Source organism: Sarcophilus harrisii, chromosome 4, assembly GCF_902635505.1.
Source record: "Sarcophilus harrisii chromosome 4, mSarHar1.11, whole genome shotgun sequence".
Classification (NCBI taxonomy): Eukaryota; Metazoa; Chordata; class Mammalia; order Dasyuromorphia; family Dasyuridae; genus Sarcophilus; species Sarcophilus harrisii.
In genome coordinates this window covers 219700579-219721956 of record NC_045429.1, presented here as the reverse complement: position 1 = coordinate 219721956, position 21378 = coordinate 219700579, and the positions used below count along the sequence as shown (strand labels likewise).

General features: G+C 32.1%; 2 protein-coding genes across 4 annotated transcripts in view; one reads left to right on the top strand and one right to left on the bottom strand.

Moving 5' to 3' along the window:
- Window positions 1-3416, top strand: part of SLC35A1 (solute carrier family 35 member A1) — a 49518-nt gene extending 46102 nt beyond the window's left edge. For both annotated transcript variants that reach the window (XM_031964545.1, XM_003769267.4), the window contains exons 6-8: window positions 96-272; window positions 641-775; window positions 2553-3416. In XM_031964545.1, coding sequence (XP_031820405.1) covers window positions 96-272; window positions 641-775; window positions 2553-2683 — 443 coding nt within the window. In that variant the 3' untranslated portion in view covers window positions 2684-3416. The remainder of the gene's footprint in view (window positions 1-95; window positions 273-640; window positions 776-2552) is intronic.
- A 451-nt stretch (window positions 3417-3867) lies between these two features.
- RARS2 (arginyl-tRNA synthetase 2, mitochondrial) overlaps window positions 3868-21378 on the bottom strand; it is a 58946-nt gene continuing 41435 nt past the window's right edge. Inside the window, exons 10-20 of one of the 2 annotated variants that reach the window (XM_023503106.2) lie at window positions 21014-21120; window positions 16841-16936; window positions 13872-13932; window positions 12810-12886; window positions 11299-11423; window positions 10926-11017; window positions 10717-10826; window positions 7835-7930; window positions 6231-6305; window positions 4756-4819; window positions 3868-4347 (exon numbers count right to left, since the gene is read on the bottom strand). In XM_023503106.2, the coding sequence (XP_023358874.1) occupies window positions 4261-4347; window positions 4756-4819; window positions 6231-6305; window positions 7835-7930; window positions 10717-10826; window positions 10926-11017; window positions 11299-11423; window positions 12810-12886; window positions 13872-13932; window positions 16841-16936; window positions 21014-21120 (990 nt within the window). In that variant the 3' untranslated portion in view covers window positions 3868-4260. The remainder of the gene's footprint in view (window positions 4348-4755; window positions 4820-6230; window positions 6306-7834; window positions 7931-10716; window positions 10827-10925; window positions 11018-11298; window positions 11424-12809; window positions 12887-13871; window positions 13933-16840; window positions 16937-21013; window positions 21121-21378) is intronic. The other variant, XM_003769269.4, reaches the window with a different exon arrangement.

The following is a 21378-nucleotide window of genomic DNA, read 5'->3' as shown; positions in this document are numbered from 1 at the left end:
AGGCAGTTTAATTGTTTGAAACTATTATTGCTTGTCAGTTAATGTTTTTTCTTTTGGATTTGTCTTATTTGCTATTTGAATTTTTTTTTTTTCAGGAGTATATTTTGAAAAAGTTTTAAAGAGTTCAGATACTTCCTTATGGGTGAGAAATATTCAGATGTATTTATCTGGAATTGTGGTGACATTAGCTGCTGTCTACATGTCAGATGGAGATGAAGTTATAGAAAAAGGATTTTTCTTTGGCTATACATACTATGTCTGGTTTGTTATCTGTAAGTATCTCAAAAGTTGGTTTACCTTGCTAAATGTCAATTTTAAAGTTTCACAGTATTTTGAAATTATCTTTGTGTATACTACTTAACATAATTTTGATTTTATTGATTTACTTTAGTGGTATAACTATCTCCAAGCAATTAGTCTTCATAATTAAAGCTTATTAAAGGGAAATTCTCTGTATATTCAACAATAGGTTATATAGTATCCTTAGGCATTTAAGAGGAAATCTTATTAGGAACAATAACTTAATTTTCTGGCATGCTTGCCAGAAGCTACCTAAAATCTGAAGGTAAAATATCTCTGAAAATTCACTACACCACAGAATGTTTTGCTTAATGATGTTTTACTTCTGTTTACATCCCAGTGCTTGCTAGTGTTGGAGGACTCTATACGTCCATTGTGGTAAAATATACAGACAACATCATGAAGGGATTCTCTGCAGCCGCAGCCATTGTACTTTCTACTGTTGCTTCAGTCCTGCTGTTTGGGTTACAGATAAGTATGTTAGATTTACTGATGCTTTTTCACATCTAATTTTAAGATTAGCTGTTAGTTATTTTAACAGCTGAGAATATGTGGATTACACAAATGAATTGCTATCCTAGAAGCAAGAAAAACATCATGGGCTAGCCTCTGATCTTCTAAATTTAAGAGAGCTTCAGGGAAACTTTGATTGCAAAGTTAAACTATTTTTGCCTCTTTTCCATCTCTCAACAACACAGTGCAATATAAATAAAATTAGTGTAGTTAAAAACAAAACAAAACAAAAAAAGCCTCTGAATCCAGAGTGAGAGATCTGGATTCATCCTGGCTCTGCTTCTTGCCTCAGACAAGTCCCTTTCCTGTCTGGGTCTTAGCTTCCTCAAGTATAAAATGAGAGATCGTAGAGGCTTGTGACCATTGCTGTCATAATGGTGAGTAAAAGTGGTCACAAGGAAATGTTTTTTGCAATGTCCAATTTAGTCAATGGTATAGTTTAACTTGAATCATTGAAAAAAGTCATATAGAAAAGTGAATTCGTCACCTTACTCTGAATCTTTAAGAATTGTTTTCCCCGAATGTCTTAAACTAATAACCAGAGGCTTTTGGAAAAACAACCTAATTAGAATTTTATTTTCTCTTTTAGACATGTTTTTAGATGTCATTTTTAAATATGATATATAAAAATAAACAATACACAATTCCTAATCACTAAGGGCATTTTGTCACCACTGCCATAGAATGCATTTAATAAGGTCTTTCTCTAGCCCACAGTATTAAAAGAGCTTCTGAATTATTTAAACAACAAGGCTGACATTTCAAATAAATGTTATGCTGTAATAATTTCCCTTCCTGGATATGTGTTAAGATAGCACAGATTAATTTGATAACAGTGAAATCCCATGGTAAGAAAAGGAAGAGAACTGGACAATTTTTAATGTATTGACATAAATATACCAGGTGGCTCTTGACAGAGATGAAATGCTACAGATTAATTTATACAAATTATAGATTAATTTCCACATTAAGGAAATCCTGAATAAAAGTTTTATAGAGACTAATTGTTATTTTCATAGTTCAGGTATTTTTTAGAAGATCTCTAATTTCACTGGTACAGGAAGTTCAGAACAAAGAAAGGTCCTCTACTAAATAAGAGAGTTATCTTTTTGAAACATCTGATATTGACTGGTTAGGATATTGAGAGGTTAGTGATTTATCCAGGTGACAAGAGATACATCAGACAGACAGGAACTGAATTCAGGTCCTCCTGACCCTTAGATACTATCTGAAGCCACTGTTACTCAGTGTTGTAAGATGTTTCTTATATCATTTTTTATTCCTTTTTCAAATGTAGTTCTTATCTATTATCTCATCTTCATAACAAAGAAATATTTGAGCAAGTTTGAAAACAAGGGTCTTCCTGACCCTTAGATACTATCTGAAGCCACTGTTACTCAGTAATTAGCCTTTGTAGAAATAGTCCTAAAAAGTTGCTTTAGCATATAGGGTTTAAGTGACTTGCCTAAAATCACATAGATATGAAGTATCAAAGCACAACTATTTTAAGATTTGTGGTGTAGTACAAGGGTCAAAATATATTGTTTTCTGAAAACTGAGTGCTTCAGGTGCTATTTGGCTATTGGTGGACCAATGATTATTTTAAAGGTATTAAGTTATTAAAGCCAAATTGCAAATGCTTTATAAAAATCTGGAAATTACACAAAAGATTTTTTAAAATGTTCAGTGAAAAATGTGTCTTGGGAATTGAGTATTGAAATTGTTTTATTTCCTTTCAGCACTCAACTTTGCTTTGGGTACCCTTCTTGTGTGTGTTTCAATATATCTTTATGGATTACCCAGACAAGATACAACAACAGTAATTCAAGGGGAAGACAACACTTCGAAAGAGAAACTCATTCACTTGTGATATTGTTTCTAAGATTAAAACAAACAACAAAGAACAACAGAATAAATAACTACAGCCTTAAGCTAATCCTAGAAGGTAGCTTTAACAAAACAAAAAAATGAATGTATGGCATGAGAACTGCTATTTAGTAATGGGATGTGTTGCCAACATAAAAAGGGGCTCACACTTTGTACAATTTTAGGAAAACAGGAATTGCTGTACATAATGTACATAAAAAAAATTTTTGTGCTTTAAAAAAAGTGTAGGATATGGTTCTAGATGATGTTTTAAAGTGCCAAAGGTTTTTTTTTTTTTTTTTTTTTTTTCTGCACTAATGGAACTCTTAGTCAAATATTAGGGGAAGAGAAAGTCCCTCTCTACCTTGCAATGCATATAATTTTATTTCAACAGAGGCATAGATCTCCTGAAGATGATGGATATGTGAAGGATGCATATGCAGGATAGGTCAATTCAGAAACATGTTATTTCTTCTTAGACTGAGTCCACTTTGTGACTTTAAATATATCTAGGTGGTGACTTAGTGCTTCTTTAGCACGATATCTGTGCCATTAGTAATCTCAATCCCAGTTTTTCTTCATAAAACTTTTTACATCACTTTTGTACTCTTTTTATAAAATGATCAGCTGTTGGCCTCACCAAGAGTAATTTGTGAAACCAGTGGGTTTTTTCTTTTTTTTAATCTCCATAATGTTCATGGGGAATTCAGCAATAAACCTAATTTATTTACATAATTGTTATGTCTAATCTTTAGAGCGAGGGAGGGAGGGAAGAAGGGAGGGAAAACGAGAATGCATGAGAGTGTGAAAGAATATATATTTATCATTAAGAATGTTAAGAAAATAGTTTCTCATTATTATACATGGTATTTTTCCTTCCTAGGCTGGCTATTCATTAACCTAACTGTTCTTAGCATGCTTTTTAAGGGCCAACTAAACTAGGCTGCCAGGCATTTCACATTTTGAGCAAGTATGCAGATATGGGATAAACACAAATTTTGTTTTAAAAGAAATTATGAGATCAATAAGATACTTTAGTATCTGGGCTATCTGAATTACTATATCTCATTTTCTCACCATTTAATTATTAGAGATTATAAAAAGGTCTGAAATTGAATTTGGATTGAACTTATAGACTTAAGTCTATAGATGTATAGTCTGAGCCCAATTCATAAACATGTATGTGTGTTTATTGCATGTGTCTTAGTTTTCTTGCTACTTGGGATCAGTGAATCAACATGCAATTTATTAAGGATTTATTTACTATGAGCAAAATACTGTGCCATTCATTGAACATACAATTCTTATACTCAAAGGACTCTGTTCCATTGGAGAGAAACAACACTTATAGGAGGTTAATAGCTGAATTAGATAGAATGGTCTCATAGTCTTTGTGATGAAGTGGAAAAGATAGGTAAGCAGTTATTTTCCTTTGCTAAAAAAATTAAAATATTAAAGGAATAAAATATAGGTAAGAATTCTTAAAAAAAAATTCAGACATAAAAATGGATTCTGGCAAAATTTTATATTAAATTCCTTTTCAATTTAAATATAGGATTCCAATGTCTTTTTTCTTACAAATTACATCCTAGATACAGGTGTGATTCCAAGAAGTTTCATTCCATTGGCTAGGACAGAACGGACAGCTTTAAATAGATGAAGTCTGGCCTATAAAACAAAAGTCCAAAGTATCAATAGTTGTTTTATCTGTAAAAAAAAGTTGATAATTTGCACTTGGCAAAGAGATTTTTGTGAAATAGCAAATAGCAAAGATGAACTGATAACAAAAAAAAGTGAGAGGATCAATTTCCAATACAAAAATTAATATAAATAGCTCTGTTGCAATAATATTGTTATTCTTGAACTATGAGATATTGGAATATGTTCCTCAATATCAGAAAAAAGAACTATGCTTGCAAAAACATAGAAAGACACAGAAACAATATATCGACAGAATTATTTTAGAAAAGTCTATACTGATTTTCAGTTCTACTGTATTAACTGAAACTGAACAGAAAAGCAGTAGAAGGTAGAAAATAATAGAAAGAGAAAAACCCAAATGACAAAAGTATATACCTCAGCTACTTCAGGGAGTCTGCCTTTTATTTGTAATGTTTTGTGAGCCACAGCTGTAAGATGACTGAAACAGGAAAAGAGAAAAATGTTATCATATAGAGCATTTTAATGAGTATTTTCATTAGAAATTACCTTATTATGATATTGAATATTCTTGGACCCATAATTGCTGACCTCCCTAATAAATCGAGGTTTTTTGAGTGAAATCAAAATTATATAATTATATTTACTTTCATGAGAAAAACAATGAACCTACTTCTATTCTCACTACATAATTTTCATACTGAAAATTGACTAGCAATTTTGTCCCTTCCCCCCTCCCCAAACTACTATTCAATTTTCACCAAATAGCTTGAGAAACTGATGTAATTTCAAGAACTTCATTTTTTGGGAAAAGGGAACTAGTCGAGATATTAAATGACTTGACAAAGCTACAACAGCTTTGGCAGAACTAAGACTAGAAACTGTGCTCCCTGGGTTCAATTCTCTTTTTTCCAAAGTGAAGAGTCAGTAAGTTCTTTTTGGGAAGGTAATGAGCTACTCTTGTCTTTGTGCAGGTTTCTCTCTCCCTACCCCCAATTAAAAAATGGAACAACTTACGTTTAAGTTTGTTGAACCACAGTTACCTGCAATTTAGTTTTCGGCCTATTTCAAAAAGCAAGCAACTATTTTCCTCCATAGTTTACTTTTCTCATTTCCGAAAACACCAGAAAGAACCCAAAACATTTGCTTCTCTGAGATTATTTGTTTAGGTAAAAAACACTTATATCAAGGCTTCTGACTATGTAAATCATCCTTAAATAGCAGTTAATTTTTTAAAAAATTGTTCATAATCTGTTAGGCTTTGCCTAACTCCCTAAATGTTATATGTTAATTTTTAACTACCAAGTGGGATTAAGAAAAAAAAAAGTTGAGAAAAGAACAAGAAATATATTCATATAAACAAGAGATGTATCAAAATATTTGCCTTTTCTGTAATACTAGTAATATGGTAAGAAATGATTATTTTTCACTTTGTTCAAAATTTGTCCAAGATTTTATAATATTCTAGATGATTCTGATAGATGATTATCTTTAGTAGAATGCCAAAGAAAGACATTATGTCATAAATTTATCTAACTGCAAAGATGAAATAAACACCATCTTCCACCTCCATGATTTTAAGAATAACCTCTGAACATCTAAGCTAAAAGACTTATTTACCAGAGAACTTTGATTGAAAGATTCCTGGGAAAACTATAGACTTTGGCTTTAAGAAAATACATCTGTAATTTGAGTATCCTCTAGGATAGTGACATGTAATATGAAAGTGTTTCAAAGTAAGAACTTAGTGGGCATGAAGGATCTGAGATTTTCTAAGACTGTCATCTGAGATTATATCAGCCAGTCACTGGAAGCAAGATTAGACCCACCCAACATCATGGTCTGGTCACTTGAGGTAAATCTCCCTGGGTCTCATTTCTGTGTCTCATTACCTCAGTGTTAAAAGGTAGCTGACAATATGCCTGGGTTGAAGATCCTGAGAGGATTTATAAAGCACCTCATCATACCTAAGAAAAAAAGATGGAAAAAAAAATTGATTCAAAGAAGAATCATTGTTATTATATTAGGGCCTATTTTACTTTCAGCCATGGTTTTTTTTTTTTTAATCTACTTCATTGTTGCAAGAGACCCCCAACATAGGAAATACTGAACGAAAACTCAGTATTAGCTTGTTTACTGTACCTACCACATGATTTAAAATTTAGGAGAGCAATTCAGATCATGAATAATAAAGTGAAGCCCTTACATTCTCTCTTTTGACACAAATCCTAGTATGATTGTTCACTTGTGCAAGGGATGACCTGTGCGTGCAAAGTTTCTCAGCATGCCATGAAAGGCTTTTATTTTGATGAGAAAAAGTGATGGGGAAAGTACAATTCTCTTCTCGCTTTCCTTTTCTTTCGTTCTATAAACCAATTACAATGTTCAAATACCCCAAAGTATAGCTCTAGAAACAAAGGCAACAGATAACATTTTTGTTCCCAGCAATAACTATTTCCATTGGAACCACAGTGAAGTGATTTAAAATGACCAACTTTGAAAGAAGGGATGCTGGTTGTACAAGAAAGGAGAAAGCTGGGAAGCTATTTTGCTCCTCACTCCAACCAAAGTTCTATGAATCATGATGGACAATGATATAAAAGATTTGTTAATACCTCACCATCAACTGTAAGGAACATCCTGCAATGTTTTGGATACATATTTGGATACATACATAGGGGCATATTTGTTTTTTCTTTTTTCTAAAGTAGATACTGATTTACCATAGAATCATTCATTTGGAAAGACTTGACGGTAAATGTAGTAATTTAAATAGGGAGAATGTAATCAGTTCTTTTCATTTTAAGGGAGAAAACTCTATGAACCCCAGAAACTACTACTAGAAGTACTAAACTAAGCTAACTAGGATTCTTGAAACAATCAATTAGCAATTTATTTTAGCTGCATGGAGACTTAGCATTATGCCAAAGGGCAGGTTGTAAACTGGCTTATGTATTTTGGCAAAGCTGTATTTTTCCTACCTGTATAGAAAGTCATTGTTCTAGCTGTATACTATTAATATAATTTTTTTTCGGTTCCTGTAGAGGGAAAACCATTGCCAGCAAGGAAGTCATCCTCTCAAGATAACTGCTAGGAGAAAGGAGCATTGTTCTGGACATTTACAGCATTTTCTCTTTTCTAGAATACACTATGTTTGGTTTTTAAATGGGAAAACTAGTTTAACACATACAAGAGAAACTACTTTAACACATACAAGAGCTCAACACCCAGAAGAGCTGATATCGGATAGACAGTTTATTATGGCAATAACTTGTAAGAAATAACTAATCCTACTTAAAAGCATATCCCATTAGGAAAGAATGAACTAGTGTTTTAAAAATGCACTTGAAGTTTTAAAAAAGGGTAGATAATCTCCTCATGACAGTTTTTGGTGTAGCACTCTTAGAGACAGGAAATGGAAATGACCTACTTATATTTAACATCACTACTGGTGATTTCAACTAACAGAAACATACACTTTTAAAATGAAAATTACCTGAGGAGATGTTGGAGTATAGAAACAGACTGTGGGTCTTGTAAGCAAGCTGCCTTAATGTTTCTCAGATGACCACCTTCAAATGTCTCTTCTAAACTACAATTCAAGAAAGCAAAATCAGAAGGAAAGGAATGAATTGGAATTAAAGATAGCCATAGTTTATTTGCTAATGAGAAGTATTACGATAAGCTCAATTTAAGAAATAATTAAGGACCTACTATATATTTAAAACTTAGGAAAATTAGAAATGAGGAAAACATTATTCAAAAAGTTATAGAACAGGCATCACATGTTTGAAACATTTTAGGACTTTTTTTCAATTAACAAGCATTTATTTTCTATCTTTCTCTCCTCCTTTCCCACCTTCCAAGTCCACTGGCTTGGGTCAATTGATAACTCCCCTAACAATGTATTAATGTGCTTCTTTTTCCTTATCTTTCCCACTATTTGTTATCAACCTTAATTCTATGTCATAAACATTTAACTCTGCCAATCTGATAGGTGGAAAGTGAAAACTTAGAGTTACTTTAACTTTCCTTTCTCTTCTTTCTGGTGATTTGGGGTATTTTTTCATAAGGCTGTAAGATTGTATTTCTTCTTATTAACTTATCACCTGGGGAATGGTTTACATAAACTTCAATGAGTATCTTCAATGAGGTATCTTGAAAATTAGACCTTTATTAGAGAAACTCGCTTTAAAAATTTCTCTAGTTCCAAGCCTCCAGCTCTTTTAATCTTAGCTGCATTGATTTTGTTTGTGCATAGAGTTTTAATTTTATGTAATAAAATTTTTCTTTTATCTTCTGTGATTATATCTATCCCTTGTTTGATTATGAACCCTTCTTCTATCCATGCAAACTAAAAAGGCAAATTCTTGGTCTTTTAACTTGTTCCTGATGTGTCCTTTTTATGTCTAACTCATGTATATTCATTTGGAGCATTTCTTGGTGTAAGATATGAAGTATGGATCTAATTAACTTGTCAAACTTTGCAAGTTTGCCAAGTTTGTTTTTATTGATTAATGAGTCTTTTATTCCAATAGGTGGGATTCTTTAGATTTATGGGTCATTAAGCTACTAGATTCATTTGTTCTGTTATGTTGTTTCACTGAAGTATGTTTTTACTTCTTAACCAATTATTTTTATGATTGCTGCTTTGTAGTTGTTTTGAGATAAGGGACTGATAGACATCCTTCTCTACCTTTTTTATTTTTTTCACTATTTCTCTTGAGATTTTTGATCGTTTGCTCCTCTGGATGAATTTCATTATTTTTCTTGGTTCTATGAAGTGATTCTTTGGTAGGTTAATTAGTATGGCACTAAATAAGCAAAATGATTTAGGTAGGACTATCTACAAGTATATTAGGTAGGATCTATCCACAAGCAATAATTTCTCCAGTTATTTAAGTATGAATTTTTGAGTGTAATTTGTTTTGTAATTTATTTACATAGTTTCTATGAGTGTCTGGTATAGACTTCCAAATATTTTATATAATATATAGCTACTTTTTTTTTTTATCCTGTAGTTATTTTAAATAGAATTTCTTTTTTTCTTCATATTAGGTTTTGTTGGTAATATAGAGAAATTCTAATTATTTGAGGATTTTAAAAAATGCTGCAAATTTGCTAACACTTTCAATTATTCAATTTAATTAATTATCAATTATTAATTCTTTAGGGTTCTCTAAGTAATCATTTGCATAAAGCAAAATTGTTTTCTCTTTGCCTGTTCATATTTCCTCAATGTCTTTTTCTTCTGTTGTTGTTATCACCTACTTGTTATTTTCCTAACTTTACAACCCCATCTCTAGCCCCAAAATATTATAGGTTGTTCTCTTCTTTGGGACAGCTTAGAATCCCTAACTTATTCAAGGTTCAACTCCCATGTGCTTCCTAAGATGTTCCTGAGCTATCTTCTTTTTAAAGCTCATTGCTGTTTCAAATTCTTTATTTCTATCTGCTTATGTCCTGTATCCCTTAATATAATGCAAGTTACTTGAGGGTAGAAACTGCTTTTCATTTTGACTTTGTATCTTCGATGTCTGTCATAACATCTCACAAATATCAGGTGATATTTGTTTGTTGAAATGGAATACAAGATGTTAAATGTTATTAACTAAGAGAAGAAGTGAAAATGGTTTTGAAATCAGGGACGTCAAAGGAAAAATAACACTGCTGTTTTTATTTGTTTTGCTTGAAGAACTCTCCAATCCAATACTTGCTTGGGGCAGGTAGGGAGTTTGCCATCAAGGATTCCCCCAAACAGCTCAGGCATTCTGAGTGAAGGAGCACTCCAATCTCTCATGGATGGAGTTGTCTGACTTAGAAAACTCTCCTGCCTCAGGGTCTTGTACAAATAATTTTTGTAAAGTATTTTTTTATGCCTTCTAAGACCTAGACATGCTTCTGACTAAGAAATGTGATAAACTAAAATGCCATGTGTTTAGGACACAAATAACATTTGCTTTACTGGTTTAGCTTTTAAATTAAGAATTTAATTCCTTGACTTTCCATTTTTTTCTCTCACTCCATTATTGATTACTAGTGCTATTAAAAGAATGGCCATTTGAAGGTCAGTGAGCAACTCAACATTTTTTATCTTTTTCAAGATGTAGGAATAAACAAATAACATGAATTTGAAGATACAATGGACTAAATCATATACTCCAAGACATAACGACCATATACAATAAAAATCACATACAGCAGCTATCTTATCAATTATTAGCTATTAGTCCACACCCAAAAACTGTGAAGAAAAATTTAGAAACACAGACTGCAAGAAACCTGGTCTTAGAAGGACACAACAGAAGATTACTATAATTTTGGGGAAAGAAGCAAGAAAAAGAGAAGAGAGACACTTTCCCAGGAGCCTCAGCTTACCTACACAACCTGGCATGTGTGTACTGCAGGAAAACACCTGTATCACCTCGGCTCTGAAAAACGCGGTCCCAGTTAAACTTATAATCAGATAACAGGTAACCTTTGAAGTCCTGAAAGGATAAAGAACTTTGCAGCTTTATTTCTAATAACTTAAGAAAGGTTTTTAAAAGTGTCAATTTTTGAGAAGGGGATGCACAATTTCAACTGACCTGAATAATGAGTGCTGCAAGTCCAACTCTTTCTGCAATCTCATGTGGATTTTCCAGTTCTTTAGTTGCTATAAAATATTGACACACAAAAGCTAGTGGATTTAATATACATGACACTGTCAGACAATTTAAGTGGAGAATGTAGTCTTGCCTAAAATATATGCAAAGAATATGAAATTAGCAAGAGCAAATAGATCTACAATGAGTAATTTATTTACTTCCTTATATTAGGCCAACTTGATTCTACTTAATAAATCACATTTCATTGCTAGGAATTGGAACCAGTATTCATTGATAAGTAAAATATTACTATTTTTATTTCCTCAAACTGCCTTTTTTGACTATAACAACATTTAAAAAGATGTAAACTCACTCTTGGAAAAAGCCATGTTTTCTAGCATCCTTGAACGAGTTTCATTTATAACATCTTCCAGAAAAGTAACATCTCCTCTTCGAGTTTTCATTCCTTGTACTACTCCAAAGGGAATATGTTGACACCTGGGGAGGGAGATAGGAGCTGAACTTTCATATCTTTTATTTAGAACAGACAACTAAAAGAATTAAAAAGAATTAGAAAACACTGTCTTTAACATGAAGAGATCAAAGTTTTCAATAATCCCATTTCAGAAAACAGCAGAAGAAATTGACTAGACAACTGAATAAAACCCTGCTCACTTAAAATGGGTCATCAAATCACTGAAATAATCCATTCCTAATATGAAGGGATAATTAATTACTTCATGTATGTGGGTAAAGAGATGAGAATTTTAAAAATCAAGCAATTGAGAGTAATAAGTCAAATTCATGTAAATAACTGTTAGTCAAAGCATAACAACAAACAGTTCTCAAAAGAATTGCCAACTATTAAAAAGTTATATGAAAGACTATTCCAAAGCAATATAATAAGAGAACTGGAAATCAAAATAGTCCTTAGGTATCAGTAACCTAGTGGTTACTGATGGCAAAGAGATAGTGGAAAATGGAAAGATGACAAGATGGGAATATTGCTGATGGAGAAATTGCTGATGGATAGATACATTAACTTGAATTCCAACCATCCTGGAAAGTTATTTGGAATTACACTAAGAAAATGACTAAAAACATTTATACTTTTTGGCCTAGAGAGGATATTCCTAGGCATTTATTTTCAAAGAGGTAAGCGATAAAAAAGAAAGGTACCATATACATCAAATTATTTATAGGAGCAGTTTTAGTAATAGCAAAGAACAAAGTAGATGCCCATCAATCAGGGAACAGTTAACAAACCAGTACATGAATAATCTACTACTACATTGTAAAAAAAAAAAAAAAAAAAGACTGATGAATATAAAAGTCATTTGAATTCTAAATGAAATTCAAATATGCAAGAAAAAATGACTACAGCAATGTAAATGTGAAACGACTGACAAAAAGACTGAAATTGAATGCTATGAAATTTTAATGACGTTCTTGGTCCCAACCAAAGAAGATAAATGAAAATGAATCTTCACCCGTTCTCTATTCATTAAATAGACTAATAAGAGTACAGGTGGAGAATTAGGTAGAGAGTGAACATTACAGATACTTGGCTGATATGGTTGGTTTTATTGAATTGTTCCCTCCCCCCATCTTTTGTTATAAGAGGTGGCTCATTTTTTGTATTGGGAAATGCAGGTGATAAAACAAATGATAATAAAAATAATATTTTGAAGTTAGAAATATAGCCACATTAAACAAAAAAAAAAACAAAAAACAAAATTTAAAATGCTCAAACTATATAGAAAAGTTCTTTACCTAAAAATGAAAGTTTGACTTCAAATTTTTAACAATTTAGTAAAGATTAGTTGAGCTAATTAAGATTAACCTTGTTTGCTATTCAAAGCTTAGAAATAAAGAAAAAATTACCTTTCTGCCCATTCATATCCCATTAGCCTCAGAATTTCAAATACTTGATGGAAATGATTTTGTTGGCCTTTATCTGTCTTGAAAAGAAAATAAACTTAGAAAAAGGGGCGTTTCAAATTTAATCTGAAACAGAAAACTAAATTTAACATCCCACGAAATAGTAACAACGACAAAAATCAGTGTATTAATAAGCAGATAACTGTGAATAGATACATCCAGTGTGCCAATGTGGATTACAAAGTATGATGGGAGAAACAAGACAAAAACCATGAAACTCAACAGAGATAGTAAGCATGGATAATATCTAACCTTTAAGATTTACATTTTTAAGAAGGAGAACAACACAGTAATGCACGTCTGAAGTTTTAGTGTTAAAGGCAGACTCTTGGGAATGGCAATAGGAGAGAAACTGGAGCGATGAAGGGAGCCTTGAGAATGGTCAAGATATAAGAATGAAGACTAACTGGGCTGAAATTATATAAAAGATTCATTCATTCAGGTAAAACTCTGTTATGGTACAGTTTCTAATCGAGCAGAAATTCTAAACCATTTTTGTATCATGGACCCCCTTTTTAACTCCTTGGTTAAGTCTAGGAACCCCACTTTTAATGAATAAAATATAAAATTTTACAAAAGACAGTCAGTCTACATTGGTACAAAGGACAGAACTACAGTTATCAGCATATTTTTTTAAAAACTCAATGAAGTCATTCCCTCTCTAAGGGAGAATGAAAGTTTACTTCCGATTAAGAATTCTTGCTGTAGAGTAAAACTATAGTATTACTAGGGTAAAATGGCAAAGATAATATATTTGCAATGCTATTTCAAAGTGCAGTAAAATTTCATTTTAATGAAACAAAAGATATTACTTTTGTAAAGCTTTCTATAAAAATTGCTTATATAAATATTCTTAGTATTACATTGTTCTTGCAGCAATTTAATACACTAGACACATATTAATCTCTTTTATTGCTTTCCAGAATGGCTCTAGAGGCCTTCCTGCATAATTGATATTTATGAGGAAGGAATTCCAGCTTTCTACTTTTTATTTTGTTTACTTACCACATATATCATTGAATCAAAATTATATTTGTTCATTCGATCAATAGCAGCTGCAAGATCTCTGAAAAATGAATTAATAAATTATAAGTTTTTTAGATCTTTGTACTTCTAACAATATTCAGACATTAAAAAGCTAAATACTTTAGGGGATGTAAAGCAACTTTTAAAGAATGTCATATGTACCACCATTTGCAAATCTAGGACCCCTCAAATTTACTATGTAGGGGACTGTTTAAGGAAGGATATTGATTGGAAATATATAAATTATATATATAAAAATTATAAATATATAAATTAAAACAACTCTGAGGTATCACTTCATACCTATCAGATTGGCTAAGATAACAGAAAAAGATAATGATAAATACTGGAGGGAATGTGGAAAAATTGGAACATTAATTCATTATTGGTGGAGTTCTAAACAGATCCAGCCATTCTGGAGAACAATTTATAACCATGTCCAAAGGCCTATCAAACTGTGTGTACCTTTTTATCCAGCAGTGCCTCTATTGGGTCTGTATCTCAAAGAGATCATAAGAGTGAGAAAAAAGGACTCACATATGCAAAAATGTTTGCCATTTTTGCTCTTTTTGTGGTGAGGCAAAGAACTGGAAATTCAGTGGATTCCCATCAATTGGGAAATGGTTGAATAAGTTGTGTATTTGAATATACTGGAATACTATAAGAATGATGAACAGTCTGATTTCAGAAAAACTGGGAAGACTCATATGAACTAATGCTGAATGAAGTGAAAAGAACCAGAAGAACATTGTCTATATTAACAGTAAAACTGTGTGATGATCAATTTTGACAGACTTAGCTCTTCTCAGCAATATAGTGATCCAAGACAGTTCCAATAGATTTGGGTTGGAAAATGCCATTCACATCCAGAGAAAAAACCATGGAGACTGAAGGCAGATTGAAGCATACTATTTTTGCTTTTTTTTCCCCCCTATGTTTTTTCCCCTTTGTTCTGATTTTTCTTTCATAAAAATGGAAATAAGTTTAAAATGTTTAAAAGATTGTACATGTATTAGAAATTACCGGAAAAAAGTGGGGGAAGGGAAGCTATTCATTCAATTCCTAAACTACTATTTTGCCAGTATTAACAATGATTTTTAATCTTGTGTTACTGGAAAAGGTAGGCATTCTTAACTGAATATGATTGAATATAAATTTCTTTTGCAAAGATCTCACTTATAATCATAACTGTATGGAACAAAGTTGATATTCATAATGGACATAATGAGAAATGAATTTCAAACTGCGAACTTAAAGAGGTTTTTGGTTAACATGACATTCTTAAATCTTTTATTAAAATGGCAGATAATACAGAAGATATTTCAAAAAGAGAGGTAAAGACAAAATAAATAGAAACCTAATAAAAATCAAAAGGTAAGTGGAACAAAATCAATAGAGACCTAATAAAAATCAAAAGATGAATGGAATGGGAAAGAAAAGGTATTTTAAATTCACAGAACATTTTTTTGAAATTGGTGAAACTTGAGAAATCTTTTAAAATTCAATACTTAAACTTTTCAGATTAATAATCTGAGACCCAGAAAAGTTATACAACTTCCTCAAAATCCTTAGCTAGTAATGGTTGGTAGAGATGAAGCCAGAACCTAGTTTTCTTAATTCCTAGCATAGTGCTTTCCTTGAGATGTAATATGCTGCTTTTTTCATTAGATGTGGCTGCTTCAGTACATATTGAAATCCATCATGACAAGTAAAGAAAGAAATTGTGATCTTCTTACATGTTCTGGGGAAGTCACTTAATCTCTCAGGGATCCCAACTTCGTAAGATAAATTAGAGGGGTGAAATCCACCTGCACTAGAAAAGGAATTTCCTGCTTGTGAAGTGCCTACACTGATAAAATATAGGTCTGATCTAAAAAAAAAAAAAAAATTAGCTAATTGAAAATACCAATATCAGATAGTCCAAGAAGTTTTATTAGCCTCATGTACTTTCAATTGTGATGGATATTTTGGGCCAAATAAAAATTTGACGTCCTTCACAAGCTGGCTCCAACATCTTTCAAGACATATATTACATACTTTGATATGTTTTATGATACAATCAAAGTGGTCTTCATGCTGTTCCTTACACAATACACTCCCATCTTCTTTTGCTATATATCTAGCTTTTTTTCTTCTAGAATCCTTTTTTCTTTGACTTACCTCAAGCCCCATCTTCTACATGAAAAATTTTCTTGTCCTATCACCCCCTCATAGTGGAGCCCTTGCTACAAATTAGTATGTACATATTAACACATATGTACATACACACACACACAGTTTATCTTTATATACATACTTAAGTCCATGTTGTATCCCTCAAGAGAATGTAAGTTGCCTGAGGGTAGAGACTATTTCTTTTTGTACCCCAGTGCCCAATCTCTGGAACATGGTAGGTGTTTAATAAAACATTTGTTGATTGCTATTAGGATTGTCTTTTAGTGCTTAATTTTTGGATACTTATTACTAAAACATAAAAGTACTTATTATAACTCATAATTTAGTGAGACAATGCATAGGGAAATCTGATGTTGTTGAACTATAAAGAATACTTTGGCATCCCAGGGATATGTAAGCCAGTATGTTCCACATCAACCACTAAATAAGCTTTTACTAAGCAAACTACTTACAGTATGAAGCACTGTTTAGAGTAAGGGATACAAAGTAAATAATATATATATTCCCTGCTCTGAAGGAACTATAATTTTTTAGTCATTAGCCTGATAATTAACCTCTCCATGAAAAATAGTCCTTGATTTTAATGGTAATAAAACATGCCTATAGAATTTTATATTCTAAGGTAAAAAATAACCTATCAGGCTTTTCGCAAATGGCCTGTGAAGTACCTTCTAGTTCTCAGTTTATGAGCCTAGGATTTCATATTCTACTACTGACCTAAAAATATGTCAAAACATATACATCCTGAGACCATTCTTGAAAAAGGTACCAACCTGGTTGCATAAAGAGAAGTCCCATCACTTCGCATTACAGTGCAACTAAAGGAAGGGTCTCCTTTTCCGGAGAGATCTACTATGGCTGTTCCTTTTCTAGAAATGCAAAAAGGAAAGCACTGAAATAATATATGCAACTATAAAATACAACATATATAGTTTAATAGAATAACATTGCATTGTTTAACAGAATAAAATTCCATTTGCTCTTAGAAATCTGAAAGCCTGTAGAGGTTCTTTCCACCCCCAAATTAAAAATCTTTCCGACATGAAGTCCTCAATAATAATCAATTTTAGTTCCAATTATTAAGACAGTTCAGATAGTTACTACATGGGTGACCCTGAATGAGTCACTTAAGCTCTATTTGCTTCATTTTTCTCATCTAAAAGGGGATAATAATAGTAATTAACTTACAGGGTTTTTGTCAGGATCAAATGAGATAATTACCTGGCACACAATAAGTACTATGTATTAGCTATTACTCTTATTAACTATTATTTAATGGACTATTGTGCTGTAAGGAATGAATATGAAACTGTGAAGGACTTATGTGGACTTACATGAAATAATGTACAATGAGGAAAATAAGACCAGATGACTATGAATAATGACTACAATGTAATCAAGTCAATTCTGAGAGACAATAAGACTATGATCAGTTAGTACCATATTATTGAAGGTGAAAGACAAAGCCTTTCTATTAATGATCAATAAACTAACTTTCAGAGAATGTATTTTGTAAGGTGATTTGACTATTTGTCAGCAAATGTCTCTCGCGTCAAAACAAAATCAATAAATTTAACTTTTTTAAGAAAACATACTGCTCTTAAAATTTTCCATTTGTCTAATACAGCAATCAAGTGTTATAAGAAAGATAACAATGTACAAGGCAAAACAATCCAATTTTTCCAATGATTATAATATCTAACATTCAATACTGTACTGATTTTCATTATTACTCCAAAGTATTAACAAATGTTAAAGTACTAACTAAAACCAGTAAACCTATTAACAAGTATTTAATAAATGCTTATTATAAGTTATAGTACTAGAGAATGAAAATAAAAACACAGAATGCAAACCAGCTCTTAATGACCTTACAATCTATTAGGGGGGAAAATACATGCATATAGGCATATGCAAAATATATGCAATATATATTTTTCTTAATGGTAATAGGGAGAGATATTAATGGAGAGGATCAGGGAAGACAATATAGAAAGTATTGTTTGAGCTTAGCTTTGAAATTATGTATGCTAAGAAGCAAAAATGAGGACATCCCATTCAAAGGCACGGAGATGTGAAATGTGAGCATTAAAGTCAATTTTGCTAGACTGTAGTATCCATAATGGAGGAGTATAAATCATAAGACAAGTTGGGCCCAGGTTGTTAAGGATTTTAACTGTTGAACAAAAAATTTGATCCTAGAGATATAAGGAGCCACTAGAGTTAACTGAGGATGGGAATGACATGCTTAATGACTTCTTTACAGGTTAATTCACTCCAATTATGTACTGCTAAAATTAATTTATATAATATTAAATTATTAAGTATATACACACGTGTGTGTGTGTGTGTGTGTGTGTGTGTGTATTCATTCCATTTTTCCATTTTTAAAGATGAGGAAATCAAAGTTCACACAGGTTAAGGGCTTTGTCTCCAAATACAAAGCCAGAAAGTGGTAGTTTGGATTAGGGAAAAAAAGATCTTCTAATACTAAATTTAGATCTCTTTCCAGTCAGTCAATAAGCATTTATTAAGCTCCTTCTAGATGCTATGCACAGTGCTCAGTGCTAGAAATACAAAGAAATATGAAAGACAGTTCTTGCCCTCAAGGAGTTAATAATCTAAAGGGAGAAACAAAAGCAAACAAATACATGTAAATAAGTTACAAACAGGAAAAATAGGAAATAATTTACAAAAAGAAGGCACTAGAATTAAGAGGAATTAAGAAAGGCTTCCTGTAGAAGGTAAGCTATTAATTGGACAGGGAAATCAGTTGGAGGATGAGGAAGAAACGTGTTCTAAGAATAAGAAATAGCCCCCCCAAAAAAAATCTGAAGCTAGAGATAATACTTTTTCTGGGAACAGTAAAGAGATTAGTGTCAATGAATCAAAGAGTATGTAGGGATAAAGAATGTAAAACAGGAGAATGGAAAGTTTGGGGAAAGGGGAGTAGGTGCAGAGGGTTTTAAGTTTTGAAGGGCTTTGGATGTAAGAGGGCTTTGAATCTGATGTTGGAGGTGATAAGGAGTCAGTGGAATTGATTGAATATGTTTTTACCTAATTTAACAGACTAAGCTATTTATAACAATAATGTATTATTATTTGTAATTTGTTAATGTTCACAATTTAATAATAATGGCATACAAATGACATTTTACTTGTTATAAAATAATGTGTAATGCTTTATAATTTACAAAGCATTTTAAAATATATTAGTACAACTGATTCTTACAACAACCTTATGAAATAGTTATTAGACATCACGCAGAACAATATCAACAAGCAATTTTTAAACACTTACTATATTGCAGGCATATGCTAAACTCTGGGAATAAAAAGGTCCTGTAGTCAGAAAGCTCCCAGTCCAATGGGGAGGTCAGATTATAAATAATTATGTATATACAAGACACTCACACCCACACCTCAAAATATAAATGGAAGTTAAGTTCAAAGGGTAGATAGGTAAAGCAGTAGACAAGTGCTTTAGTCAGGAATACTTGAGTTCAAACTTTCCCTCAGATACTTACACTAGGCAGGCCGCCTATCCTATGCCTCAGTTTCCTCCTCTGTAAAATGGGGATAATAGCAGCATCTACTTCCATGGGACATTGTAACAAATGAGATAATTTTTATAAAGTATTTAGCAGACTTCCTGGCACATAAGAGATGCTATATAAATGCTTATTTTTTTTTTCTCTGTAGCATCACTATCCTATCACGTTCTCTAATTAAGGTATATCCAAATGTCCTGGGCCCTCTTCTCTTATATTTTATTCATTTTATCTTAGTGACATGATCAGTTTCCCTGAGTTTAATTTTGATCTCTGCATAGAACTCCTAGATCTCTATTCAGCCTCAGTCTTTTCTGAGCTCCAGTCCAGCATCATTAATCACCTCCTAGACATTTATAAATGCATGTCCTCTGGGCATCTTAAACTCAGCCTATCTATGGCAGCATTCATCTTCTGAACTTGTTTTTATTATTACTAGGGATATGAACAACTTTCTAGTCTCCCAGGCTTTTAAGGTTAGGGTCATCTTTGACCTCCTGCATCTTTGACCACCCTGCATGTTCTACATGCCAATTGTCAAATCTTGCCCAATTTACCCCCAGAATATTTCTCCTCCCCAAGCTCTTTTCTTCCATCAATTCTCCAAGTAGGCATCATCCCAGTTTGGATTCTTATCATCTTTGTCCCAGATTCTTAACTCAACAAACTCCTAATTAGTGTCCTGCCTCAAATTTCTTTCTTCTCCAATCCATGCTACAAAAAAACTGCTGAGTGATGTTTCTAAAGTACATCTCTCATCATGTCATAACCTTCCCTGTACCTGAGGATAAAACAGTCATTATCAACTGAAAAGGAATAAAATAAAATAAAGTTCTCCAGAACAGACAGTTTGACTTGGGCTACCCATTATCTCTACCATCAAATACAAATATTTTTGAATTTAATTTAAAACTCTTCACAATCTGGCTCCAACCTACCTCTCAAGACTATTATAGGCTTTTTACTTCATATAAGATTTTTTACTGGTCTTCATGCAATCTGTGGTGCAGTCAAACTAGACAATTACTAAGTATGTAATTATAGGAATGTCACTTAACCTTTGCAAGCCTCACTTTTTTTAGCTGTAAAAGGGGAATAACAATTCTTAACCCACAGAGTTGTTGTGAAATTCTAATGAAATAGTATTTATGTAATGTATTTTGCTTAAAGTACTATATGTTAGCTATTTTTATTTTCACAATTTTTCCTCCATGCCTCATATCTACTCCTCTCAGAATTCTTAGTTAGGAATAACATCTACTTTGTTTTTTTAAATTGGATTATTGTATATGTTTGAAATCACTGAAAAATCCAAGGTACTTTATGACCAAAAGAATACATACATTTTAAAGTATATTATATGATGAGCAAAAAAAAAAAATATTTTGATCATACTTTGTTCTCTGTAGGAGTCCTTTCTTGTCCAACAACTGTAAGACTTCCCGGGATTTCTCTCGATAAAATGATTCTCCTGAATAATCATCAAAATGCACTCCTAGTCTCTATAAAATTCCAGAAACAAAAAGTCAGGGTAGAAGATAAATTTTACTTTTTCTAAGATAGAGACTAAGTTGTCCTACTGCCCCATAAAAGGACAAAAGAAGAAAATTTGATTTACATTTAAACAATGCTAAAAATTAGATTGATCCTCTAATCTACCAAAGAAAAGAAAAATGATTCTATATTGCTATGTCAAGAATCCACAGAAATGGTAGATTCACATTCTGGAAAAAATAAGAATCAAATGTTTTCCTTAAGAA